We start from the raw sequence: 27327 nt of genomic DNA on the forward strand, positions 1-27327 counted from the left end.
ATTTGTGTGTGTGTGCGTGTATACATATATACACACACACACACACACAAACCCCACTTGATTTTTTTAAAAAAACACCTCAAAGCTGTTTAATAAAATAAAAAACAAATTAATATTAAGAGCAATTTAAAAATTTAAAAGCAGCAATAAATTAAAAACATATCAGGATTTGTGGATAGGCTAAACAAAAATGTTTTTAGCCGAAAAGAGTAAAGCAAAAGGGGCTGGCTGATGTCAAGTGGCAGGGAGTTCCGGAGATGCAGAAGGAATATTATTTACCTTTCAAGTGCCCCGTCCTGCACAGCAGGGGCGTTGCTAGCCAGGCCGGCGGCCGTGCTGCCAGCAGGAAGGCTGGTGGACCCCGATCGGGGGGGCAGTGGGGGCTTCTCGTCCTCCCCATCTGTGGAAGGCAGAAGGCAAACGGTCGGCTGAAACAGGATGTGTGGGCTGGCAGGGTTGTTGTTGTTTTGTTTAATACAAAAAAACCCAAAACAATAAAACTATCAGGAAGGAATAAATTAACACATCTGGAAAGTTGGAATACCAATAAACTAAAAGCAGATTAAAACTCACACGAGCTTCCTAAACACGTGGGCAGGCTTGTCTGAACAAAAGGCTTTTTAACAGGTGCCAAAAACAGTGCAAGTAGATAAATAGGTACCACTCCAGCGGGAAGGTAAACGGCATTTCCATGTGCTGCTCTGGTTCGCCAAAAGCAGCTTAGTCATGCTGGCTACATGACCCGGAAGCTGTATGCTGGCTCCCTTGGCCAGTAAAGCGAGTTGAGCGCCGCAACCCCAGAGTCGTTTGCGACTGGACCTAATGGTCAGGGGTCCCTTTACAGTCCAGCTGTTTTTGGACTACAACTCCCATAATCCCTAGCTAACAGGACCAGTGGTCAGGGATGATGGGAGCTGTAGTCCCCAAACAGCTGGAGCCCCAGGTTTGGCCAACACTGCCCTAAGGTAAGGGCCTTCCTGTCCCTGTTGGTGCAAAGGGCTTTTGAGAGGGGAACAGACAGGATCGACCACCTGTGGGTTGGAGTTCAAAGGTGTGCTTGTACCTGAGTAGTCCCTGTCCTCCACATTCTCCTTGTCCTTCTCCCGTTCCACAGGGAAGAGCAGCGTGCAGACGAGGCCTTGATTCGGCTGCAGGTAGAGGGTGATTAGGTCGCTCAGGGTCTTGAACCGCCTCACCTGGACCCCTTGAGATGTCTGTATGGAAAGGAGGGAGCAGGACCCGTCAAGGCAAAGAGAAAGACGTTCTGGTTGCCTCACCTCAAAAAGGATGTTGGAAAAGGGTTCAGAAAACGGCAGCCGAAAGGAGGATCGAGGGCGGGTGTGGAGCGATTTCCCCTTGAGGAAAGGTCGCAGCATTTAGGATTTTAAGGTTTGGAGAAAATGCAAGAAAGAGGCAGCATGATAGAGGCTTGGCACAGAGGAAGCGAATAAAGAAATGTTGCTCTCCCTCCCTTTTTGGTTAATTTATTTTTGTGATTGTGTGGTTCAGCTACTGATTGATTGCGTGACTGTGGAAATGGTTAAAAGCCCCACATCCAAGCAATGACTATCATCAGTACAGGTAAGAAAATAATAATAATTTAAATTTTTATCATCTACAATACAGTGGTACCTTGGGTTAAATACGCATCAGGTTACATACGCTTCAGGTTACAGTCTCCACTAACCCAGAAATATTACCTCGGGTTAAAAACTTTGCTTCAGGATAAGAACAGAAATCGTGTTCCGGCGGCGCAGTGGCAGCAGGAGGCCCCATTAGCTAAAGTGGTGCTTCAGGTTAAGAACAGTTTCAGGTTAAGAATGGACTCCAGAACAAATTAAGTACGTAACCCGAGGTACCACTGTACTGTCTTATTTATTTTATAGTACAGAACATTGATAATTGCTTTCATTTATGGATCAGTGATCTCATTAGATAGTAAAATTCATGTTAAATCGCGGTTTTAGGAGTTGTTTTTAAAGGTCTGGAATGGATTAATCTGTTTTGTGTTACTTCCTATGGGAAAGCGTGCCTTGGTTTTGGAACGCTTTGGTTTTGGAACGGACTTCCGGAACGGATTAAGCTTGAGAACCAGGGTACCGCTGTAATGCAAAATTCGTCCATCATAATCCACCAGTCATTTTGAACTCAGGGCAGACAGAGAAGTATCATCAATGAGGAAGTTTGGGCATGGACCTCCAAGTATCAGAGCCATTTCTCTGTCCCTTAATTATACCCTTTCACTGCTAGCAGATCTCCTTGAACCTTGTACAGAAAACACACCGCCCTTTCCCAGCCTGGATGTTCGGCACGACGCCTCCCACCAGGTCCCTTTGTCCCCGAGGCCGTGCTCTGAGCCAAACAGCTTCCCACGGCACAAAGGTCACAGGCAGACTTCCTCGAGCGCCGCTGCCAGCCCACAAGCGTCACCGGTGGGGGGAGATCAGGAGGGCAGAAGCTACTGTTCAGGAACCCGGAAGTGACAGAGGTCAGTCGCCGCAAGACCAGTCTGTGCCCTGTGACTGCAAATGGGCTCCTAGCTCCATCACAAAACACCTCTGGCAGGTCGCCCAAGGCGGGAGAAGACCTGAACCCAGCACAACCTGCGCCTATGAAGACAGGATTGAAGTGGGACGGCTTCACAGCAGTTTCAACCCCACTAAAGTGAAAACACTTGCTAAAGGTTGTTTTTACTCACCCCACAAACATGGGAAGAGCTCAGTGGTGGGGGGCATGCAAGAGAGACGCCCCTTGCTCTAATCTCGGGCATCTCTAGATGGGGGGGCCTGCATTTGGGAAGGGGGGAGTCTAAACCTCAGACTGGGACAGCATGGCTTGAATTTTAGCTTATTTTTATAATTTTATTGTTTATCTTTTAATAATGTTTTATGGTATTTTGTGTAAAGGCATGGACCTCACAAATTTAATAAACTTGATCTACCCCTCCTACCCCTAATAATAATAATAATAATATATTATTTCTACCCCGCCCATCTGGCTGGGTTTCCCCAGCCACTCTGGGCGGCTTCCAACAAAAGATTAAAAATACATTAAAACATCAGCAACCCCTCTTCGTGACACACATCCCTCCCCCCCAAAAAATCACCTCTAGATAAATTGATTTATTCCCTTGCAAATTTAAGACCCTAACAATCCTCCCCCCCCCACACACAAATCCTCTTAAGGTTGTTTTGAAAAGCTTTCTCCCACAACCAGGCTCTGAAACCAAATGGTGGTGAGGGTCACTTGCTGAGGGGGGGGGGGCAAGGAAGAAGGGCTGAGCACCCTCCCCACTCAATAACCTCAGCAGTTTTCTCATTGCCTTGGCAAACAAGGACCAAGCCCCCCCCCCCCCCCCGTTTGCAGAGGTTAGCACCCAGCTCGGCTCTGAGAATCTGCACTTCCCATTTTGCTTTTTAAATACAGAAAGCGAATTCTGAGCCCTTCGGAGCTTGCAAACGGAAGCAATGAGGCCAAGCAGTGCCCGGATAACTCCAAAAGCCAAGTGTAGAGAGCGGAGGGGGGTGGAATCAGCGCCTCTTTGAAGAAGATTTTCCTTCCCACAAGCCAAGGACCAGAGACTGCTGCTTATTCATGCCACAGAGCTGGCTTTTCTGTGCAACGAACTGAGATTATTTCAGCGTGGCAGGGATGGGCGCCACATAGAATTGCAGAACTGGGAGGGGGCACCCCAAGAGTCATCTTGTCCAACCCCCTGCCGATGCATGTGTGCTTCTCCGTGCCCCCCACCCACCCACCAAAGGCGATACGGACACAGACAGCCTTACAAAACGGATTTCCAACCATTTAAAAGCCTCGCCAACCTCTGGAGCCCAAAACAGGAAATGCCTGCTGAGAATTCCCTGTTTGGGCAGGGTGAAGCCACTACGGATCAGTTGGCAGCTGGGGGCCATCCCAGGCGAGGGAAGACACTTTCCTTCCCCCACCAGCACCCACTACAACCCCCCTCCTTTCCCCCAGCCGTGGCGCAGGCAGAGAGGGCAGGCTCCTGGGCTCGCTTAGGATTCTGAAACACAAGCTGGGCAGCAAGGGGGGGGTTGGACCTGGGGAATGTCCTCCTTTCAGTTGCCCCCCCTCCTCCAGGGCTCACTTTTTCCTGCTGGCTTGGACGGCACAATGAGGTTACTGTTGTGCTATAAATGAACCATCGCCTGAGCCAGGCAGACTTCCTGCCAAGATCAGCAGTGTGTGGGCATCTGCAGGGCTCCTGCCAACCCCTGCTCTGCCCTGGAGACAGCGCTGGGCTAAAGGATCACCCGTTCCGCGGTCAGCAGGGAGAAGCGTCGCTCACGTCCCAGGGGACCTCCCGGCCTGCACTCACAGGCGCACAGCGCGGAGCCCACCCCCCAACCTTCTGTCTTCGCCAGCCAAGGGGCTGGGCATAAACCCCTGGGCAAGAGCCACCTTCTTTTCCACTCCGCACGTCGCCAAACATTGCCCTGAATGTTAAAATGGTTATAGAGCTCAGTCGGCAGAGCATGAGGCTCTTTAGTTTCAGGGTTGTGGGTTCGAAACCTACACTGGGCACAAAGATCCCTGCATTGCAGGGGTTGGGCTAGGTGACTCGGGGGGGGGGTCCCTTTCCAATTCTACAGATTCTATGATTCTATAACAGGGAGTCCCATTGAACCGCATGTCTTCTTCACCTTCTTCGCTACAATATATCCATTTATTTCCAATTGTCAATGTCAAAAGGGACTAAAATCTATAAAATTCATAGAAAATCAATGTGCCAATTTCCTCAATTTCTCTAGGACTCCATGACACCTCCCCTGTCCTCCATAATCCCTCAAGCAAGGTGGCAAGACCCTAATCCTGTCAAATCACTCTGCCAAGCCTTTCCTCGGGCAATGCCAGGTGGCAGACTATGCGTACATGGACCATTGTCTTCTCATCACCGGTACTCAGGATGTGCTTATCTGCGCATATCTCCAGCTCTGCATATTCCCCCCTCCCTCCTCCATATGTTAATCCTGTGTAACCCAACCTCTTCTTAAAGTATTCATGATGTAACTGGGATGTATTTTGCACTGTATTCTGGGACATGGAGGGAGTTTCAAAAACTCATGTCACCCCTTTCTCACTGTTCAATCTCGCCTTGAACCTGTTGCGCAATAAACTTGGATCTTCTGCAGCTTGCTCCTGTCTCCGGCTGAGCTCATTTTCCTCCGCAGGGACCCGCGGACTTAGTCCGACGAGCTGGGTGGCAGAGCAGCCTCGCACCCAGATTTTACCGTAACATTTATGAACAGCAGCCTTATGCCATTTTGGATTTCATAGAATCACAGAAGCGCAGAACTGCAGATTTGGAAGGGACACGAACCCATACACACACACACACCGCTCTGGGATCATCTATTCCAGGCATAGGCAAACTCGGCCCTCCACATGTTTTGAGACTACAATTCCCATCATCCCTGACCACCAGTCCTGTTAGCTAGGGATGATGGGAGTTGTAGTCCCAAAACATCTGGAGGGCCGAGTTTGCCTGATCTAGTCCAGCCCCCTGCAATGCAGGAATTTCAGCCAAAGCATCTGTGGCAGATGAGTTCCAGACTACAACCCCCATAATTCCTGGGTACCACTTGCCATGTGACACTGGGAAGCTGATGGGAGCAGGCCTTGCTGGTTGAGGCTGATGGGAAGGGTAGTTTGAAACATCTTGGGAGTGCGCCTCTAAGGCTGGTGTCCCATGAGGAGTCATTCGTTTTTCAGAACTGATTTCGGGATTCTCCCCTGCTACTGGAATGCCTATGTCCTCCCTCCGAACCCATTTCCTTCAAATGTTTGCAGAGAAATACATCCAGGAAAAAACAACAGCATTTTGGGTACATACAGCCACAGATCTTCAGCGCAACCATCGCTGGAAGCAACAGAATCTACACAAACTCTGCAAAAGGAGGCGGCGAGAGGTACGGAGCTCACCTGCACGGCCAGGAAATCCTCTTCATCCGGCAAGATCCGGTAGGTGTGGACGTGCTTCTGGAATCTATGGCAACAACAAAAGGATTTGGGGAGAGAAAGAGAGGTTTAAAATAGGGGATGACTACTGAGGTGAAGCTATAGAAGAATTCAAATCTCCAAAATGGGAAGTTTTGGGGCTTCGTTCTCCCTTACATGAACCCACCACACACCCTGATCTGGACAACCCTGATCTCTGGGCACTTGCGATGGGTTGCGTTTAAATCAGGGGCAAATTAAAAGCACCACCCCAGGGGGGTAAAACACATGCGCAGAGGCACTGCCTAGATCTTACAAACTCACAAATGTTCCTCTTCCACCAGGCCTTGGGCAGATTATATTCTACAGCTTTTTAAATGGGTCTGTGGGAAGGGGGCAGTTGCTGTTTCTTTGGGCTTTGTTTTAATTATTATCTTGTACTTTATTCTGCAAACCACCCTGAGATTGATTTATTTTTTAAGTGGGTGTATATTATTATTATTATTATTATTATTATTATTATTATTTTATTAAATTGCTTTCTGCGAGGCATCCCAAAGCGATTTACAGTGCAAAAACACGTAAGAAGCAATTGCACAAATGAAAACAATTTAAAAAACTGCAGGTCAAAGACTCTTGCCACATGTGTGCCTGGGTTTAGTCTTTGCTGCCTGACATAAAAACAGCACATTGGGGAAGAAAGCAATACGCCTTTGCCAACCTGGCCACCCCCTCCCACACTTTGGACTACAACTCCCATCAGCCCCAGCGTCCTATGGTTGTTCTGGCTGGGGCTGATGGGAGCTGACGTCCAGCATTGCCAAGCGGCTGAAAGGCTGCCCTCACCCCGACTGCAGGGCTCTATATGTGTATTTTATAAACTACCCACTGAAAGAGCACAGTCTCCAGAGACCAGTTAAAAAGGGGAGGGGCAGATGAACTTCCCTGTGTCGCAACTCAGGAGCCACAACCGAAAATACCCTGCCTCTCGCTCCCGATGTGCTCTACCCTGGCTGCGGGAAGGAGGAGAAGAAAGCAAGGCAAGACCTCCAGCACATTAAGAACATACTGCTGCATTAGGCCAGTGACACCCCAAGTCCAGCAACCGGTTCTCACAGGGGCCAACTAGATGCCCATTATGGGAAACCCAAAAGCAGGATTCGAACACAACGCCAATTCTCCCCCTCCTGTGGTTTCCAGCAGCTGGGATTCAGAAGCATCGCTGCATCCAGCCATAGAGGAAGAACACAGCCGTCCTATCCTAGTTGAATCCATCCCTTTTTTAAAGCCATCGCTGTCTCCTGGGGCAGGGAGTTCCAAAGATTAACTACGCGAAAGGCGGCTTCACCCTGGGCAGCTGCTGTTGCGAGACTCTCTGGCAATTTGGAGCACCATGCGTGAATTATGCAAAACAGAATATACAAAACACATCGCTCGGGGACCCGACACGTCCTTGCAAATGAGAGGCAAACCACGAGGGCTGCGCATAGCTAAACATTAAAATTATCGGGGGCTGGGAAGCTTGGGCTGGGCTGCAAACAGGTCTGCCTTCTGATGCAGACACCGCGAAGGGGGAAATTCATCCCTGTCACAGAGCTGAACGGAAACAAAAGGCCGCTTTTAGAATCATGGAATTGTAGAACTGGAAGTTCCAATGGTTCCTACCATCAGAAAGTTATTCCTAATGCTTAACATTACCAGTTGCTGGAAACTGCAGGAAAGGAGAGGTCTCTCGCACCCGGCTCCCTCTTGCAAGCACCAGCTTGGCAAATAATAATTTCACTATTTATACCACCCCCCAACCATCTGACCAGATTCTCCCAGCGGGTGGCGCTGTGGGTAAAACCTCAGCGCCTAGGACTTGCCGATCGTATGGTCGGCGGTTCGAATCCCCGCGGCGGGGTGAGCTCCCGTCATTCGGTCCCAGCTCCTGCCCACCTAGCAGTTCGAAAGCACCCCTAAGTGCAAGTAGATAAATAGGTACCGCTTTATAGCAGGAAGGTAAACGGCGTTTCCGTGTGCTGCGCTGGTCCTGGCTCGCCAGAGCAGCTTCGTCACGCTGGCCACGTGACCTGGAAGTGTCTCCGGACAGCACTGGCCCCCGGCCTCTTAAGCGAGATGAGCGCACAACCCTAGAGTCGGTCACAACTGGCCCGTACGGGCAAGGGTACCTTTACCTTATTATTTATACCACCCCCCCAACCATCTGACCAGATTCTCCCAGCCACTCAATGCGGCAAAAGTTTCCTGGCAGGAATGGGGTCACTAGTTGCATCAGGAAACGGAGCAAAAAAACAAATAAACTGAGACGATTATCTTCTTTAACGAGCCAAATTAAAGATCGCAGGTATAATGAATTTTCCGTGTCACACAAGGCACTTCCGCCGCTGATTGCTCGAAGCCAAATGAAAACCACGATGTTGCAAGGCAACGGGAGACAAGGTGAACATTCACAGCTCTGATCTCTGCAAAAGTTCAGAGAAAGAGAGACGGAGAGCCAGTTCCCGAACTCTGAAAATTACGCCCTTCTCCTTTCTCCTCTCCTGACCAGAGAAAGACCAGCCTGCCTTCACTTAATGCACAGGTGAATGTATTATTCAAAAGGCAAAGGAGATGAATAATTGGCACCAGTTTGCAGCCTTGGGAGGAAAAATGCAGAGGGAGGGCTGGGACGTTGCGAGAGCAATCAGGCACAAGGGCGTTGGCGGCTGTGTAGTGTACACAAAACCCTCGTGGCAAAGGGAAGGATGTGTCCCTGTGCCGCATCCACCCTGCGGCCCAAATTTCTTCTCCAAAACAGCTTTAGAGAGAGGGAAGCCTCCTAGCTCAGCAGCAAATCAGCAGCTTTGCAAGCGGAAGCTGCAGCTTCCAGCCTCCCCCATTCGGAAAGAAAAAGGGATTTCAAGCAGCGAGGCTGGGACTGAGACCTCTGGCCCTCACAGAATCATAGAACTGTACGACACCAAAGGTCATCTTGCCCACCCCCTGCAAACCTTGAAGGCGGAATACACTGAGCCAGGGGACTCAGCAGCAAGTCCGTCTCTTCGACAGAGGCCCAGCCTTACGGCTGAGCAACACCCAGTTCTACGTTAGCACTTCCACCTCCTTAAGTTTCCACAAATGATACGATGCGATACTCTTTATTGTCATTGTCCCATACAGAGCAACGAAATTGAAAATCTACGTAAGACATTCAAAAACCAACAAGCCTGCTATCCCAACTATCCCAGCCTGGTTAACCCCCTAAAAACTCTGATATCCCATTTTAAAAAACAATATACAGTCAAACATCGGGGTAAATATGCTTCAGATTGAGCATTTTTACTCTCTGTGGCGACCCGGAAGTAATGGAACACGTTATTTCCGGGTTTCGCCACTCAAGCAAACGCTCAAAATGACGTCACGCACATACGAAGAAGCGGGTTGCATTCTACTCAGGATGCAAATGGAGCTCCGAAACGGATCCCGTTCGCATCCAGAAGTACCACTGTACTCCCATACAGACTCCTTATACTGCATTTAAAACCAGCATTGCATTTGGATAGAAACTGTTTCTCAGGCGGCTAGTCCTAGTCTTTATAACCCTGTTCCTTCTTCCAGAAGCTGAAAGAGATCATTTCCGGGGTGCGCACTATCCTGCGCTATCTCTGCGGCTTCCTTATGGCACCTGGAAGCGTAGATTTGATCCAAGGTGGGACGAGTGCACCCAATTATTCTCTCCACAGTACAATGGTAAAATGCCATCAACAGGTCCTCACGACGAGAGATGCTTGTGCGGATGATCTCAGTGATCAAGCTGGGATGTCAGGGTTCAGGAGATCTCTAAGGTACTATTATTATTATTATTATTATTATTATTATTATTATTATTATTATTATTAATACCCTGCCCATCTGGCTGGGTTTCCATAGCCACTCTGGGTGGCTTCCAACAAAACACTAAAATACAATGTTTCAACAATGGGGCCACATGTTCTCGACTAGAAGCCCCCATCAGCAATCTGGCAGCAGCATTCTTCACCAGGGGGAGCTTCCGAACAGCCCCCAAGGGCAGCCCCACAAAGAGCACCTTACAGTAGTCCAGCCTTGAAGTAACCAGTGTGTGGTCAGGGTCTCCCAGGAACGGCTGCAGTTGGCAAAGCAGACCGAGCTGGTAAAAGCACCCCCTTCTGGCCTGCTGCAGAGCACCACACGACTCTTTTCAGATAAGAGAGTCGCTGTCGTCCCCACTTGACCCCAGGAAATGCAGGGCTGCTGCTTTTGCAGTCGGCCCGCCCCCCCCCCGATCCCACCCCCTACAATTCGGAAGCAGAAGGAGAAGTGTCTTCTGAGAAAAGGACACCCACTCGAGACAGGAAGCGGAGATGGTGATTCACCAGCGAGCTCTGAGTCAGCACCTCAGCAAAAGCTCAAACTTGGCTCCTGCGAAACATCTCTGAGTTAAAACATCCAACCCGAAATTCCTCCCATCTCCGAAGCTGCTGATCCTTCCCCCCCCCCTCCACGACACCCCTCGTCACCAGGGAAGCCTGCCAAAAAACGCCTGGGTCTCGCAGACCCTTCAGGGGACAAAAGCCTCGTAACCATCTTTCTTGCAAAGGCTCCCCAACGCGCCTCTCGAATTCTTAATAGGAGCCTTCAGAGTTTAGGCAGGTGGCAAAAGAGGCTCTTTTTGCGGCCTCCATTTTGCAACGCCGCTTTTGTTCCGGCTGGTTATTGAGGGCCTTCGGAGCAAAGCTGCCGTCGAGTGGCTGGGGCCGCAATCTAGCGGGAATCTGCCCCGCAAAAAGGAAAGAGCGGGAACAAAAGAGCAGCCGGTTGCTGGATCAGGCCAAAGGGATCAAGTCCAGCTTCCTGTTCTTTCTCACAGTGGCTGACCAGTTGACCGTTGTGGGGAACCAGCAAGGAGGACTTGAGCACGGACAGCAGCTTTATCTTGCTCTTGCGGTTTCCAGAGGCTGGTATTCAGAAACACAGCACAGGCCTTTTTTGCATGCAAGAACTTTCAGCTTTGCCAAACCGCTTTGCCCTCCAGATCTGTCATTCCCAAAGGGGTGGCAGGATTAGCTGGAGGGTGCTAAGAGGTAAGGGGTACAGCCCCCTTCTTCCTCCACCCTCTAAATGAACGGTTCCCATTCTGCCTGCAGAGGCGGGGAGTCTAACACAGAATTGCCACCATCGCTGGTGGAGACAGGTGTCTCTCAAGCATCTCTGACCTGCTATCTTTGACTGGCAGTGCCAAGGTTATGACATTCTGCACATCTGCACATACCTGAAGGAGGGTCTCCACCCCCATCATTCTGCATGGACACTGAGGTCCAGCTCTGAGGGCCTTCTGGCGGCTCCCTCGCTGTGAGAAGCCAAGTTACAGGGAACCAGGCAGAGGGCCTTCTCGGTGGTGGCACCCGCCCTGTGGAATGCCCTCCCACCAGATGTCAAAGAGAAAAACAACTATCAGACTTTTAGAAGACATCTGAAGGCAGCCCTGTTTAGGGAAGCTTTTAATGTTTAATAGACTATTGTCTATTAAACATTAAAAGCTTCCCTAAACAGGTAAGACTGACTTCCATAAACATGGTTTTAAAAGTGAGTCTGTAAGTGACTGTGGAGGCCAATTCTGGATCCACATGTCCTTCCACAGTGGGGACATTGTTTTCCGGATGTGAGTTGATGACGGTAAGGGTTTGCCAAGCGTGCCTTCCTCTTAGCACGTTTCTCCCTTGCGTCCTGAGTTCGAGTGTCTTCAAAGCCCACGACACCTTTGGTAAAGGCTGTTCTCCAACTGGAGCGCTCGCAGGCCAGTGTTTCCCAGTTGTTGGTGTTTATACTACATTTTTTTAGATTTGCCTTGAGAGAGTCTTTAAACCTCTTTTGTTGACCACCATCATTACGCTTTCCACTTTTAAGTTCAGAATAGAGTAGTTGCTTTGGAAGACGATCATCAGGCAGCCGCACAACACGACCAGTCCAACAAAGTTGATGTTGAAGAATCATTGCTTTGACACTGGTGACCTTTGCTTCTTCCAGTACCCTGGCATTAGTTTGCCTGTCTTCCCAAGTGATGTGTAAAATTTTTCAGAGACACCATTGATGGAATCTTTCAAGGAGTTGGAGATGGCATTTATAAGTGGTCCACGTTTCACAAGCATACAGTGAGGTTCGTAGTACAATAGCTTTGTAAACAAGCATTTTCGTTTCCCTGCATGGTCAAACACTCTGCACTTCAATCGGGAGAAAGCCGCACTCGCAGAGCTCAGGCGATGCTGGATTTCGGCATCAACGTTTTGGGCCCCCAACTCCTATCAGCTAGCACAGCCGTGGTGCTGAGGCTCATAGGAGCACGACTGCTGATGGGAATTGTAGTCCAACAACACCCAGAGAGTCCCAGGTTGGGGGAAAGGCTGCTCTGGCCCCGTTCCACCTGCATTTTTCAGGCTCCAGGCCTCAAATGTTGGCACGGCTGCTCTGCCACCAACTGTGACACCCCTGGCAGCCTTACGGACGTGTGTCTCCAGCCCGGCAAGGCCTCGTTTGCGGGGGGCGGGGGCTGCCAGCCAGGAACAGTCCTGCACAGCATATGCATTCCACAGGCTCCGGTTTCTCTGAGCCTTTGGGCTGAGTGCCGGACGCCGCCAGCGCCGGACGCCAACGCTTTGAGGTTCGGGTTACGGCTGGTCCAGTGACTAATCCTGAGCAGACAGAGAAGCCCCGTTCCAGAAGTCAGCGCAGCAGAGCAGCTGAGGAGAGGGACAAAGACCCCCTGTGCACCAAAGGCTGTTTCCCAAGAATGACCCAGGCCATCAACATCAAGAGAGCCTGCCGAATCGCTGGACTGTTTACTCTAACACACACACACCAACCTCTTTGGAGTTCACATGTAGGGCTGGGAGACTCAGGGCAGGATTACCAGACTGCGCCACACAGGCTGGGGCTATTTTGGACCCTGCCTCGCAGCCTCCTGTGCATTTGCAGAGCACGCCTCTCGCAAGGAGCTGCTGCGCCAAGAGCGTCCCTGTTTCCACTGTCAGGAAAGAGGAGGCACGATAAGGAGTTTGTGGAATTATGCATGGCACAGAGATAGCGGGCAGAGACTGCTTTCGTAACACTTAAGCGGGTGGGCATCTAAGGAAGCGAAATGCCAGAAGAGTCAGGACAGAGAAAAGGAAGCCCTTCTGCACACAGCGCCTAGCTTAAACTGCGGAACTCCCTGCCACAGGACACAGGGATGGCCACCCCAACTGGATAGCTTGAAAAGAGGATTGGACCAATTCATGGAGGAAGAGAGGGCTGCTGCTCTGCCTCCATGGCTGAATCACAGTTGCTGGAAACCGAAGAAAAGGAGAGCTGCTCTTGTGCCCAGATCCTGCTAGCTGGTTTCGCACAGGCATCTTGTTAGCCGCTGTGAGAAGAGGATGCCGGACCAGATGGGCCCCTATTGGCCTGATCCAGCAGGCTCTTCCCATGTTCTTATAATCTCCAGAGTGATATGCATGCTTAGTTTCCCAAACTTGGGTCTCCAGCTGTTGTTGTTTTTTGGACCACAACTCCCATCATCCCTACTAGCAGGACCAGTGGTCATGGATGATGGGAACTGTAGTCCCAAAACAGCTGCAGACCCAAGTCTGGGAAGCCCGACTTCGAGTGACCTTGCTCAGCAGTGCCTACACTGAACGGCAGCTGTCCCCCAGGGGTCTCTGGCAGGGGGCATCTCTCAGTCCCTCCTGCAGAAGCCACTGGGGAGTAATCATAACCACTGATATAACGATAAAACAACAAATATAATGTTTTTTGATATCTAACAAAAACAAAAAAAGAAATACAATAACTTGGAACTGTGTGTGAAAAAATTGTAAAAATAATAATACAATGAGTCTAATTGGAAGCCAAATGTGTTTTTTCTTTTCTTTTCTTTTCTCCTTCCTTTTTTTCTTTCCCCCCTTCCCCTTACTCCCCCACCCCCTTCTTCCTCTTCTTTTTTCCTTTTTGTGTCTCCTTTCTTGGTCTTTCTCTTTTTGATATGTTAAGAAAGAGATATAAAGATAAAAGTGTGATATGAAAACTTCAGTAAAAGTGTTGTTGTGTAATTTCTCTATTCTTATTGATATATTGTTAAAATTGGTTAATTGTAATGATTTGATGTAGCAACTACTGTGCTTTTTTCCTTTGTTATTGTTGAATTCTAAATCAAGTAATTTTTTTAAAAAAAATTAACGATATCATATGCTCTTGATCATGTACGGGGTTGTTGTATTTAGACTGGTGTGTGTTTGTTTCTTAAGGCGAGCTGCTTTGAGCACAGATATATTTCTTGAAAGTGTGATATAGATGTAAAGAGACTGGGGCAGCCTGCCACACTCTGCTAGGCGGGCAGGAGATGCGCTTGTGTGGCTCCCTCCTTCCTCCAGCCCACATGAGTGCATCTGGTTCCCCCAAGGGAGGCCTTCACTCTGCATGTGGTGCATTCTCTTGGTCCCAGCGTCACCTTTCCCAGAAATCAGGGCAGGGCTCGTCTCAAAGGGGAAGCCACAGCATGTCTTCAACCCCACACGCCTACGTCCCTGGTCCCCACACTGCCTTCTCAGCGCAAGGAAAGGCCTGGTGGGCATAGCTCCTCATGCATGATGGAAGAAGAGGCCCAATGCTGGGCAGAGAGGGGACCACTGAGGGTTTATAGCCGGGATGCCAATGTTCTTCCCTGGAGGAATCAATGCTTCTGAATGGCAGTTACGATACGATAATCTTTATTGTCATTGTCCCATACAGAACAACGAAATTGAAAAATCTACATAAGACATTAAAAACCAACAAGCCTGCTATCCCAGCTATCCGAGCCTGGTTAGCCCCTAAAAACTCTGATACCCCATAATTAAATACAATATACTCCCATAGAGACTACCTTAAAGGTAAAGGGACCTCTGGCCATTAGATCCAGTCGCGGACGACTCTGGGGTTGCGACACTCATCTCGCTTTACTGGCCGAGGGAGCTGGCGTACAGCTTCTGGGTCATGTGGCCAGCAGGACTAAGCCGCTTCTGGCGAACCAGAGCAGTGCACGGAAACGCCATTTACCTTCCCGCCGGAGCGGTACCTATTTATCTACTTGCACTTTGACGTGCTTTTGAACTGCTAGGTTGGCAGGAGCAGGGACCGAACAACGGGAGCTCACCCTGTCGCGTGCCTCCGATCTTCCGATCGGCAAGTCCTAGGCTCTGTGGTTTAACCCACAGCGCCACCCGTGTCCCTAGAGACTCCTTACACTGCGTTTAAAACCAAAATCGCATTTGGATAGAAACTGTTTCTCAGGCGGCTAGTCCTGGTCTTTATAACCCTGTCCCTTCTTCCAGAAGCTGAAAGAGATCATTTCCGGGGTGCGCACTATCCTGCGCTATCTCTGCAGCTTTCTTATGGCACCTGGAAGCATAGATTTGATCCAAGGTGGGAAGAGTGCACCCAATTATTCTCTCCACAGTACAATGGTAAAATGCCATCAACAGGTCCTTTGAGAGATTGTTTTTCCATAGGATTCTCAGTTTCTGGAAACCACAGGAGGGGAGAGTGATCCTCTTGTTTCGCTTGGAGGCACCTGGGCAGGGATGGCTACCAACTGGGATTGATTTTAAAAAGAATGAGGCAAATTCATGGAGGAGGGGAGGGCTATCGAAGGCTCCTAGCCACGTTCTGCCTTCATGGTCGGAGGCCACGATGCTTCTGAGTTGCAGCTGGTGGAAACCAAGGGTGATCTCGCACTCGGGTCCGGCTGGCGTTCTTCCCAGAGGCGTCTGATTGGCCACTTGAAGAACAGGATGCTGGACTAGATGAGCCACTGGCCTGATCCAGAAGGCTCTTCGTAGGTTCTTGTTATCTAACCTGAACTCAGGATCTCGTGGTGAAAAGCAGTGAAGGAATCTTACGAGCAAACAAATCATTTAACAAATACAGTCATACCTCATGTTACGTTTGCTTCATGTTAACGTCTTTTCAGGTTGCGTCCCGCGGCAACCCAGAAGTACTGGAAAGGGTTACTTCCGGGTTTCGCAGCTCACACATGCGCAGAAGTGATAAAACGCGCTTCGCACAAGCACCAAATCACACTCCACACCTGCGCAGATACGGCGCTTCAGGTTGTGGGCTTTTCAGGTTGAGAACGGGCCTCCAGAATGCATCCCGTTCACAACCAGAGGTACCACTGTAAAATGGTCTCAAGCAAGTCATTTTCTTCCAGCCTCAGTTTCTCATCTGTAAAACGGGCATCTTTGCCATCTACCTCAAAATGTTTTCTACCAGCAAACGGCAAAGCATTTCATTATTTTTTTTCCTTTTGCAAAAGGGGAATTCCTGCTAGGAATTCCTAACTCAGCAGTATAATAGCAGCAACTGTAGTCAAAAGGTTTAAACGAGAGGATGCAACATTCAGCCACAGACACTCAGGTGTGAAGTCTGGCTTTCTGCTTCCATTCCCTGCCATGCACAAAAAGTGAAAGCACAACGGCATCCGTCCCTTTCCAACAGCAGCAGGAGGGAGGGAACCAGCCTTATGAACCAAAACAGGGTCCTCCTCAAGTTCTAAAATCTGAGGTTCTGGGAATCCCAAGCTCCTCACCCCTGGGCAGCAGCTGGAGGTGTGAAGCTGCTGTGGCTCCAGCATTGCAAAGGGGTTGGACTAGATGACCGCCAGGGAGCCCTTCCAACTCTAAGGAGCAGCTGTTGCAGCCAGAAGGTCCCAGGCTCCATCTCTGGCACCTGCCTGAACCCTGGTAAGCTGCTGCCAGCCAGTGCTGACGACACTGAGCGAGATGGACCTCTTCTGAATACTGAAATTGATTATGGACTGAGTTTGTTTCACCTCTGTGGAATATTCTGAGTACTAAATTGTGCATTTATGGATTGCTATTACTTTAGATCCAAAAACTGTTTGCATGAATGTATAAGTTTGTATTAATGTTTATATGTATAACATCTGAACATGGATTAAGTTTGTTTTACTTTTGCTGTGCCACAGGGGTCACTTAAAGAAAGATATTCCGTATCTGTGGATTGCCAAACACCTGTAACTCAATCAATATTGCACTTGTCTATATAACCCTACTTTGTAACAGTTGCTGCTTCCCGCAGCTACTACTATGCCAAAAATCCACTGTCCTGTAATATCACATATGGTGTGTACAGTTATTTATGGTTTTATATTATTTTTGCTGTAAAATGCATGAGATCACGATATCGTATTTACCATATTTGTATTAATTAGAGCTTTAACTACTGATGAAGCCCAGGATGGCGAAACAAGGCCAATATTCTGGAAATCCTTGTCTTTAGACTCTGCGAAAGGATTCTGTGGAACTGTAACAACCTTTCATGTGTATTGTGCGGACCTTACGAACAGACAGGTGGAATAGATACCTGTATACATGTATGGACCTTATGCATGAACCGACTAGAGAATGATCTGATCCACTGCATCTTCTGCTTTGTTCGTTTGTGAGTTACTTTATGAGTTACTTCTGTTGAAATTTATGATTTGATACAATGAATTTGTTGTTGTTTAGTCATTTAGTCGTGTATGCCTCTTCGTGACCCCCTGGACCAGAGCACGCCAGGCACTCCTGTCTTCCACTGCCTCCCGCAGTTTGGTCAAACACATGTTCGTAACTTCGAGAACACAGTCCAGCCATCTCGTCCTCTGTCGTCCCCTTCTCCTTGTGCCCTCCATCTTTCCCAACATCAGGGTATTTTCCAGGGAGTCCTCTATTCTCATGAGGTGGCCAAAGAACTGGAGCCTCAGCTTCACGATCTGTCCTTCCAGTGAGCACTCAGGGCTGATTTCCTTCCGAATGGAGAGGTTTGATCTTCTTGCAGTCCATGGGACTCTCAAGAGTCTCCTCCAGCACCAGAATTCAAAAGCATTCTACGGCGATCAGCCTTCTTTATGGTCCAGCTCTCACTTCCATACATCATGTGATGGGACGATGAGCTGCTTGTGCGTAAAATGCAAGTCCCTCAGAGTTTGATCAGGCTTTCAAACCTCTGCCTGTGACGGAGCCCCTCCAGCATGGCTGCGTCAATCACTAGTAGAATCCGAAAGTGGCTGCTTTCGGAAACGTTTCCAACATAAAAGCTCCTTAACGGAAACACGTCGTCTGGCCTCTCGGCGTGACAGTTTCCGTCGAGGTGTGGGTGTCCCTATAGGAGGTCCTGAGACCTCCCCACTGGTTTCGCTTGAAGCGTCTCTGAGCCATCCCTCCGACTCACTTTCCCTTGGAGTTCTTGCTCGCCCTCTACTGGTTCCCTCTTCCGCTGCTACTGCTCTCTCACCCTCAGTGAGCCTTTGCGCCTCCGGCGCTTTAGATGTCAGTTCCCTGACATCCACCTCCCCTCCAGGGCCCCCTTCACCCCCTCCCGTCTCCTCTCCTACTGGCGGTGAGGAGGTAAAACCCTTGAAAGAACCTCCCTCATCTTCCGACGTCGCGAACACTTCCTTCCACTTGTTGCTGTTCCTACTCTCTAGGTACTCTTCGTCATCAGAGTCCACTCCCTCTTCCAACTCCGACTCCGCGAACCCTTCCATTTCCTCTTCCTCATCGGTGGTGCCGAAATACTCCCTCCTAAACCTTGCTATCGGCTGAGGTTTCCTCGGGAACCTTTGATGGAACGTTTCTGTTAAAACCTCGTCATTGACTTCCTGCGCACTTACCCAGGTGTTTTCTGACTCCGGTTCCCCTTCCCACGCCACTAAATACTCCACCTGATTTCCCTTCCACCTGGAATCGAGGATTTCCGCTACATGGTTGCGGCGTTCCCTCTCTTCCAAGGCTGGTCCCCTGACGTGCTCCCCTTCACCTCCTCCCCTGTATGGTGACAGTAACGACCTGTGGAACACTGGGTGCAATTTCATGTGATTGGGTAATCGGAGTTTGAAAGCTACCGGGTTGACCTGCTGAATCACCTCAAAGGGTCCCAATCTTCTGGGCCTCAGTTTCTTACAACCCCCTTTGAACGGCAACCCTTGGGTTGACAACCACACTTGATCCCCCACCCTTATGGTTTCACCTTCCCTTCTGTTCTTGTCTGCCTGCTTCTTATATTGTGCCTTAGCCCTTTCTAAGTTGAGCTGGAGCTGCTGATGGATGGCTTCCATCTCTTCTACAAAATGTTCAGCCGCTGGGACGCTCCATCTCTCCCCTCCTTCCCCTGGAAATGCCCTGGGGTGACACCTGTAATTAGCCAAAAAGGGACTCATCCCTGTGGACACATTCTCCGCATTATTGTAGGCAAATTCTGCCAACGCCAACTTTTCGACCCAATCGTTCTCTCTGTCATTGACATAACACCTAAGATATTGTTGAAGAATGCCATTTGCCCTTTCCGCCTGCCCGTTGGTTTCAGGGTGCCGGGCAGTTGAAAAATTGACTTCCACGTGTAACAAGCTCATGAGCTTCCTCCAGAACCTGGAAGTAAATTGTTTGCCTCGATCTGAGATCACCCTCGAGGGAGCCCCGTGCAACCTAAAGATATGTTCCACAAACAACTTCGCCGTTTCTTCCGCTGTGACTGCATGTGAGCATGCTACAAAGTGGCACATCTTAGTTAACAGGTCTACTACTACCATGATGGCTGTTTTCCCCTTGGACCTTGGCAGATCCGTCATAAAATCTATTGATATCGCTTCCCAAGGCCGTTCTGGTGTGGGTAAAGGTTCTAATAACCCTGCCGGCGCCCTTCTTTCCCCTTTGGCTCGCTGACATTGGTCACACCCTCTTACATACTCCCTTACATCTTCCCTCACCTTAGGCCACCAAAATTCCCTGGTAACCAACCACATGGTCTTGTGTTGCCCAAAATGTCCCGCCGTGGGGCTATCATGCAACTGCTTGAGTACTCTCCCCCTCAATTCACCTTCGGGTATATACAGTGCCCCTTTGTAATACAATGCCCCATTTCTTTCCTCAAAACCTCCGGGGCTCTCGCCCTCCCCCCTGAGACCTCTGAGCTTATCCTGGGCATATTCATCATTTTCCGTTTCCTCCACCAGTTCTCGTTGCCCCACCATCGCCGCCCCACACACCCAGCGGTCCTCCGGGATGACATGTCTCTCTTCGATCACCCCCTCCCCTTCCCAATATTCTGGTTTGCGTGAGAGCGCGTCCGCCCTGACGTTTTCTGGGCCTGGCACATAACAAATCTCAAAGTTAAATTTGGAGAATTCCTGTGCCCATCTCACTTGTCGTTGGTTGAGCACTCGAGCTGTTCTCCAATACTCTAAATTTTTGTGGTCGGTGCACACTTGCACCTTGTGTTGTGCTCCAATTAATAAATGTCTCCACCTCCGGAATGCTTCGTGAATGGCAAGTAGTTCCCTGTCATACACCGTGTAATTCCTCTCGGACTTATTCAGCTTCCGCGAGAAGAAGGCACACGGTCTCCACTCCGACGCACTCCTCCCCGGTTGAAGAAGGACCGCCCCTACCGCCCGGTCGGATGCATCTGTTTCCACTCTCATGGGTTTTCGTAAATCCACATGCAGAAGTTGTTCTTCCGAGGCGAAAGCCCTTTTCAGTTCTTCAAAGGCTCGATCCGCCTCTGCCGTCCAAACAAATTTCTTCTTGCTGCTGAGACAGTCGGTGATGGGCGCCGTCAAGTGGGCAAAGTTCTTGATGAACTTCCGATAAAAGTTCCCAAATCCCAAGAATCTTTGCACGTCCTTCTTGGTCTTCGGTGTCTTCCATTCCAGTACCGCTTGGACCTTGCCTGGATCCATGGCCAATCCCTTGTCTGACAAGCGGTACCCCAGGAATTCCACCTCCTTGGTATGAAACTGGCACTTCTCCAGTTTCACCCACAGCTGGTTGGCTTGCAGCCTGCCCAACACTTCTCGAACGTCCCTCACATGCTGTTCCTCATTTTCCGAATACACCAACACGTCGTCTAAAAAGGCCACACAATTCTTGTAGAGCAAAGGTCCCAGAACGTGGTTTATAAAAGCTTGAAAACACGCGGAGCCCCCTTGTAGACCGAAGGGCATAACGAGGTATTCAAAGGCTCCCAACGGGGTAAACATGGTGGTCTTCCATTCATCTCCCTTCCTTATGCGTATCAGATTGTACGCCCCCCACAGGTCCAGTTTTGTAAAAATCTTTCCCTTCCTTACTCTGGTCAAAATGTCATCAATTCGGGGCATAGGGAAAGCCAGGGGCTCCGACACTGCATTGAGGGCCCTGAAGTCACACACCAGTCTCGGTTTGTCTGTGTTCTTTTTGTCCACAAAGAACACTGGGCTGCCCCCCACCGCTCGGGACTCTCTGATGAAACCTCGCTTCAAGTTTTTGTCAATGAACTCCCTCAGCTCCTGCATCTCCCTGTCTGACATGGCGTACAGCTTGCCTACTGGGAGTTGGGCCCCTGGGAGTAGGTTGATTTGACAGTCAAAGGGTCTATGCGGTGGCAGTTTGTCTGCTTCCCTTTCGCTGAATACGTTGCTCAGATCTGCGTATTGCGGGGGCACCTTCCCTTTGTCCATCACTTCCATCCCCGCTAGGGTGACTCTGTCTCCTCCCGAAACCTTCCCCTCCTTGCAGTGTTCTAGGCAATGCGCTGACCCAAAGGAGACCACCCTCTGATGCCAGCCCACTAGCGGATCGTGTAGCGCCAGCCAGCTCATCCCCAAAATGATGGGCGCTCCTCCCAGGATGGCCACATTAAACGCTATCTGTTCGGTGTGCCTTGCCACTCTCATTATCATCGGGACAGTCTGTTGGCTAACTTCTCCCCCCAACAGCTCTCTGCCGTCAATCGTAGTCACCTGCAAGGGGTTACTTAAAGGGATAGTCTGTATCTGGTGCTCAGCTGCAAACTCCTTACTCATGAAATTACAGGAGCTGCCTGAATCCAAAAGCGCCTTGACCTTTAGTGGGTGTCCGTTTGGCAGTTCTAGTAACACCTCTATCACTAAAGCGGGTCTGGGGGGTTCTGGCATGGGCACTTTCATTGCTCTTTGGCCTGGCTGCTGTGCCCCAACGGTGGCAGCCAGGCGTTGGCTTTTACTTGCTCCTTGCCTTCCTCTTCCTTTCCCCCAACAGCTCCTGCCATCCCTTGCCATTCCTTTCTTTGTGGGCAAACTCTGGCAAAGTGCCCTGGCTGTTGGCAGAGATAACATCTCTTGGCGCTCTTTCCCTCCTTTTTCCGCCCTTCACTGGGATTTGAAACTGCGCGCGCCCGCGCTGTTCCAACTTCCATCGGCTCTGCCGGCGGGAAAGGTGGCTCTGGAATGTCTGGAATGCGGAACTCCCTCCAACGGTCTCCTTTCCCTTCCCGCTTTTCCATAGCCCTCGCCTCCTGGCGCGCTCCTATGGCCAGCGCAGATTTGGTTAACTGGTCCATAGACTCCGCCCTGGGGCCCCGGGAAAGCTCATCTTTGACGGTTGAAGAAAGCCCCTCTTCGAAAAGCATTTGGATGGGCTCCGCCGATAGGTCCCACCCCAATTTGTGAATCAACATGGTAAATTCAGTCCAGTACTCACGGACAGATCTGCTTCCTTGCTGGCAAGCCATTAACTGCCTTCGCACCACCCCCTGCTCAATATCGCTGGAAAACATCAGGTCCATGGCACGAAAAAACTTCCTCGTGTCCTTTAAGATCTCATTATTCGCTGCCATCAGGGGTCTAACCCAATCTTTCGCCCCGGATTCGAGATGGCCAATCACATACGCCACTCGCGATTCCTCATCGGGGAAGTCATCAAACTGCAAGTTTAGAGCGTATTGCATCTCTGTTCTAAAGGCATGATAGTTCCTGGGATCCCCCCCGAATTTCTGCACCAATCCTGGCACCTTTCTGGCGAGCGGGGTGGTTTTCTCCTTTCCCTTTTCTGCATCCTGAGCCCTCCTCTCCTCAAGCCTCGCCGTTTGCAGCGCCAACTGGATCTCCAACGCCCTGTACCTTTCTTCCAGGCTTGGACCTCCTCCAGCTGCTCCTGCTTCCCCGGTTCCGGCTGGATTGCTCATGATGCTTCTCCCTGCACAAGCTGGCTTTCGGAGACTTTCGGATTGCTGTGATGGGACGATGAGCTGCTTGTGCGTAAAATGCAAGTCCCTCAGAGTTTGATCAGGCTTTCAAACCTCTGCCTGTGACGGAGCCCCTCCAGCATGGCTGCGTCAATCACTAGTAGAATCCGAAAGTGGCTGCTTTCGGAAACGTTTCCAACATAAAAGCTCCTTAACGGAAACACGTCGTCTGGCCTCTCGGCGTGACAGTTTCCGTCGAGGTGTGGGTGTCCCTATAGGAGGTCCTGAGACCTCCCCACTGGTTTCGCTTGAAGCGTCTCTGAGCCATCCCTCCGACTCACTTTCCCTTGGAGTTCTTGCTCGCCCTCTACTGGTTCCCTCTTCCGCTGCTACTGCTCTCTCACCCTCAGTGAGCCTTTGCGCCTCCGGCGCTTTAGATGTCAGTTCCCTGACACATCACTACTGGGAAAACCAGAGCTTTAACAATGAATAAAGGTAAAGGTAAAGGTACCCCTGCCCGTATGGGCCAGTCTTGCCAGACTCTAGGGTTGTGCGCTCATCTCACTCTAGAGGCCGGGAGCCAGCGCTGTCCGCAGACACTTCCGGGTCACGTGGCCAGCGTGACAAGCTGCATCTGGTGAGTCAGCGCAGCACACGGAACGCCGTTTACCTTCCCGCTGGTAAGCGGTCCCTATTTATCTACTTGCACCCGGAGGTGCTTTCAAACTGCTAGGTTGGCAGGCGCTGGGACCGAACGACGGGAGTGCACCCCGCCGCGGGGATTTGAACCGCCGACCTGACGATCGGCAAGTCCTAGGCGCTGAGGTTTTACCCACAGCGCCACCCGCGTCCCTTAACAATGAATAGTATACCTTATTTATCTAAGAACACAGCCGGTTTGTTTACTGATTGTACAGGAGGCAGTTTCTTGTGCCAGCCCTGTGAATGATAAGGCATTTGCCGAGAGACTCCCTGGAAAGAAACCCACACCTCGGCCTCTGCACCAAAGAGTTAAAGCCCCGAAGCGCCTCTGCAGACACAGCAATGAAGTTCATCTTTCTTCCTCCTGGTGAGAGCTATTTATAGTGCATAGTGGCGGTTTGTTTTCCCATCTGCGCTGGGGGAACACAGATATATACACATATTCTCCCTCTCTGCCCCCTCTCTCTCTGCAGCGTCAGCCGCACAGCCTGTGACTCAGTGAAAAGCACACAGGCTCCCAAGCCAGGATGCCGGCAGAGGAGGAGGAGGAGGAGGAGGTGGGGGGGCGGGGAGGCTATCTTTAGCCAGCAGCGGGGGAAACCCAGCTTAGGCGGCAGCCTCTGCAGAGAACAGGGAGTTTCTGTCTCTGCAGACGGGTGGCGGGTCAGTTCTGGCTACAAAGGCACCAAAGCAGAGAGACACAGATTGTGGAAGGAGGCTGGGGGTCAGAGGGAGGGGCTGGGGGTGCCCACACAAAGAATCAGAGAATGGTGGCATTGGAAGGGACCCCCTAAGAGTCACCTAGTCCAACCCCTGCTCTGCAGGAATCACAGCCACAGCAACCACTATCTGCTGCAAAACCTCCAACGAAGGAAAGAGCCCACCAGCTTTCACCATTCCTAACGTTTAGTCAGAACCTCCCACCTTGCCATTTGAACCCCTTGCTTCGGGTCCTGCCCTCTAGAGCAGCAGAAAACAAGCTGGCGGCCCTGAAGATATCGGAAGTTGGCTAAACTCTCAGTCTCCTCTTTTCCAGGCTGAACACACCCAGCTCCTTCAACCGTTCCTCATCAGGCTTGGTTTCCAGACCCTTGATCATCTTGGTCGCCCTCCTCTGCCCACCACCTTCCAGCTTGTCAACCTCCTCCTTAAATTCTGGTGCCCAGAACTGGACACAGGAATCCAGGTGTGGACTTCGGGGGATGCAGCCTAGAATCGCATTAGCTTTTTTTGCTGCTGCATCCCTTCCCAGAGCTAGAATCAATCCCTCTTCACCAATACCTCAGGTTACAGACGCTTCAGGTTACAGACTCCGCTAACCCAGAAATAGTACCTCGGGTTAAGAACATTGCTTCAGGATGAGAACAGAAATCACACAGCAGCGGCACGGCAGCAGCGGGAGGCCCCCATTAGCTAAAGTGGTGCTTCAGGTTAAAAACAGTTTCAGGTTAAGAACGGACCTCTGGAACGAATTAAGTACTTAACTTGAGGTACCACTGTAAGTCTGGGAACTGTAGCTCTGGGAGGGCATCTCCTAACAATTCCCATCGCCCTTAACAAACTGCAGCAATCTCAGCCCGTTCCATGTCTCATGCAATGACCCAAAGGTAACCAGCCTATTTGCTTACCTGTGGAACTCACTGCCTCAAGACATGGTACTCCAATCTTCATAGTATGCACTACACATCCATGCCCTAGAAGGACTAAGTTTCTGGGATTCGATTCCCATCCCTGGATATGATGGCAAGGAGACCCAAAGAAACACCCTTCCCCAAGATGTGTGTTTTCCCAAGAACACAGGGTGGGGGGGGTGTATTCTCTTCAGCCCCCTAGCTGAAAGCCACCAGCTGTCCAAACAGACCTATAGCATCCTGAACTTGCAGCCATTCCTAAAATAACTGCTGCCGCTATTCTAGAGGCCCCTGGGCTCCCACTTGTGGGGTGCCTCAGGGTACTGTCCTCTCCCCCATGCTTTTCAACATCTACATGCAGCCACTGGGAGAGATCATCAGGACGTTTGGGCTGGGTGTTCATCAGTATGCAGATGATACCCAGCTCTACCTCTCTTTTAAATCAGAACCAGTGAGGGCAGTGAAGGTCCTGTGTGAGTGTCTGGAGGCGGTTGGAGGATGGATGGCGGCTAACAGATTGAGGTTGAATCCTGACAAGACAGAAGTACTGTTTTTGGGGGACAGGAGGCGGGCAGGTGTGGAGGATTCCCTGGTCCTGAATGGGGTAACTGTGCCCCTGAAGGACCAGGTGCACAGCCTGGGAGTCATTTTGGACTCATAGCTGTCCATGGAGGCACAGGTCAAATCTGTATCCAGGGCAGCTTTTTACCAGCTCCATCTGGTACGTAGGATGAGACCCTATCTGCCTGCAGACTGTCTCGCCAGAGTGGTGCATGCTCTGGTTATCTCCTGCTTGGACTACTGCAATGCGCTCTACGTGGGGCTACCTTTGAAGGTGACCCGGAAACCACAATTAATCCAGAATGCGGCAGCTAGACTGGTGACTGGGAGCAGCCGCCGAGACCATATAACACCGGTCTTGAAAGACCTACATTGGCTCCCAGTACGTTTCTGAGCACAATTCAAAGTGTTGGTGCTGACCTTTAAAGCCCTAAACGGCCTCGGTCCAGTATATCTGAAGGAGCGTCTCCTCCCCCATCGTTCTGCCCGGACACTGAGGTCCAGCTCCAAGGGCCTTCTGGCGGTTCCCTCACTGCAAGAGGCCAAGTTACAGGGAACCAGGCAGAGGGCCTTCTCGGTAGTGGCACCCGCCCTGTGGAACGCCCTCCCACCAGATGTCAAAGCGATAAACAACTACCTGACATTCAGAAGACATCCGAAGACAGCCCTGTTCAGGGAAGTTTTTAATATGTGACATTTTAGTGTATTTTTCGTCTTTGTTGGAAGCCGCCCAGAGTGGCTGGGGAAACCCAGCCAGATGGGCGGGGTACAAATAATAAATTATTATTAATTATTATTAATTATTATTATTATCATCAAAAAGCTCTTTGTGGAGAAAGTGTTCTGGAACAGGACTTGGGTTGGTGCCTCCGAAAGGGCTTTTAAGCGCAAATTTGGTGCTGGAACTAAAAACACGAGACCACCCTCCTAGGAGGGCAGCTACAACTGTGGCGATGGTATCTGCCTGGGAGCAGACTGGATTCACAGCACACAAAGGCACAGCCCCTTTTACTGCAGCATAATGAAAGAGGGAATCTCTCAATTGCATTTCCTTATTTCCTCATTCGTCGTCACCCATGCAGATTGCAAAAGCTGGGCCCCTAAGCACGCCTTAAAGCATGAACGCAAGGGAACACTTTCAAGGTAAAGAGAACCACTCCCTCGTTCTCTAGTGACAGGTCAATGTCTGAAAGGATCAAAGATCTTCATCCGTACCAGAAGGTGGGAACGGGGAAAACTTCTTGTTTTGTTTATACATGATTGAAAACGTATATATACAGTGGTGCCTTGGTTCTCAAACGCCTTGGTACTCAAACACCAAAAAATCAGAAGTAAGTTTGTTTCTGTTTTCAGATGTTTTTCGGAAGCCGAACATTCGGTGCGGCTGTTGGCTATTGTTTCCAGGGTGGCCTGCACCAATCAGAAGCTGCGCCTTGGTTTTTGAACATTTCGAAGTAAAATCGACTTCTGGAAAAGA

At 50.2% G+C, this 27327-nt stretch overlaps 1 protein-coding gene across 1 annotated transcript in view; it reads right to left on the reverse strand.

Annotated features, from left to right (window-relative positions):
• INPPL1 (inositol polyphosphate phosphatase like 1) overlaps positions 1-27327 on the reverse strand; it is an 84361-nt gene that overhangs the window by 41971 nt on the left and 15063 nt on the right. The window contains exons 2-4 of the mRNA XM_081909585.1: positions 5947-6010; positions 1064-1214; positions 280-400 (exon numbers count right to left, since the gene is read on the reverse strand). Coding sequence (XP_081765711.1) covers positions 280-400; positions 1064-1214; positions 5947-6010 — 336 coding nt within the window. The remainder of the gene's footprint in view (positions 1-279; positions 401-1063; positions 1215-5946; positions 6011-27327) is intronic.

The sequence above is a fragment of the Podarcis melisellensis genome (assembly GCF_964234715.1).
Source record: "Podarcis melisellensis genome assembly, chromosome: 4".
NCBI lineage: Eukaryota > Metazoa > Chordata > Lepidosauria > Squamata > Lacertidae > Podarcis > Podarcis melisellensis.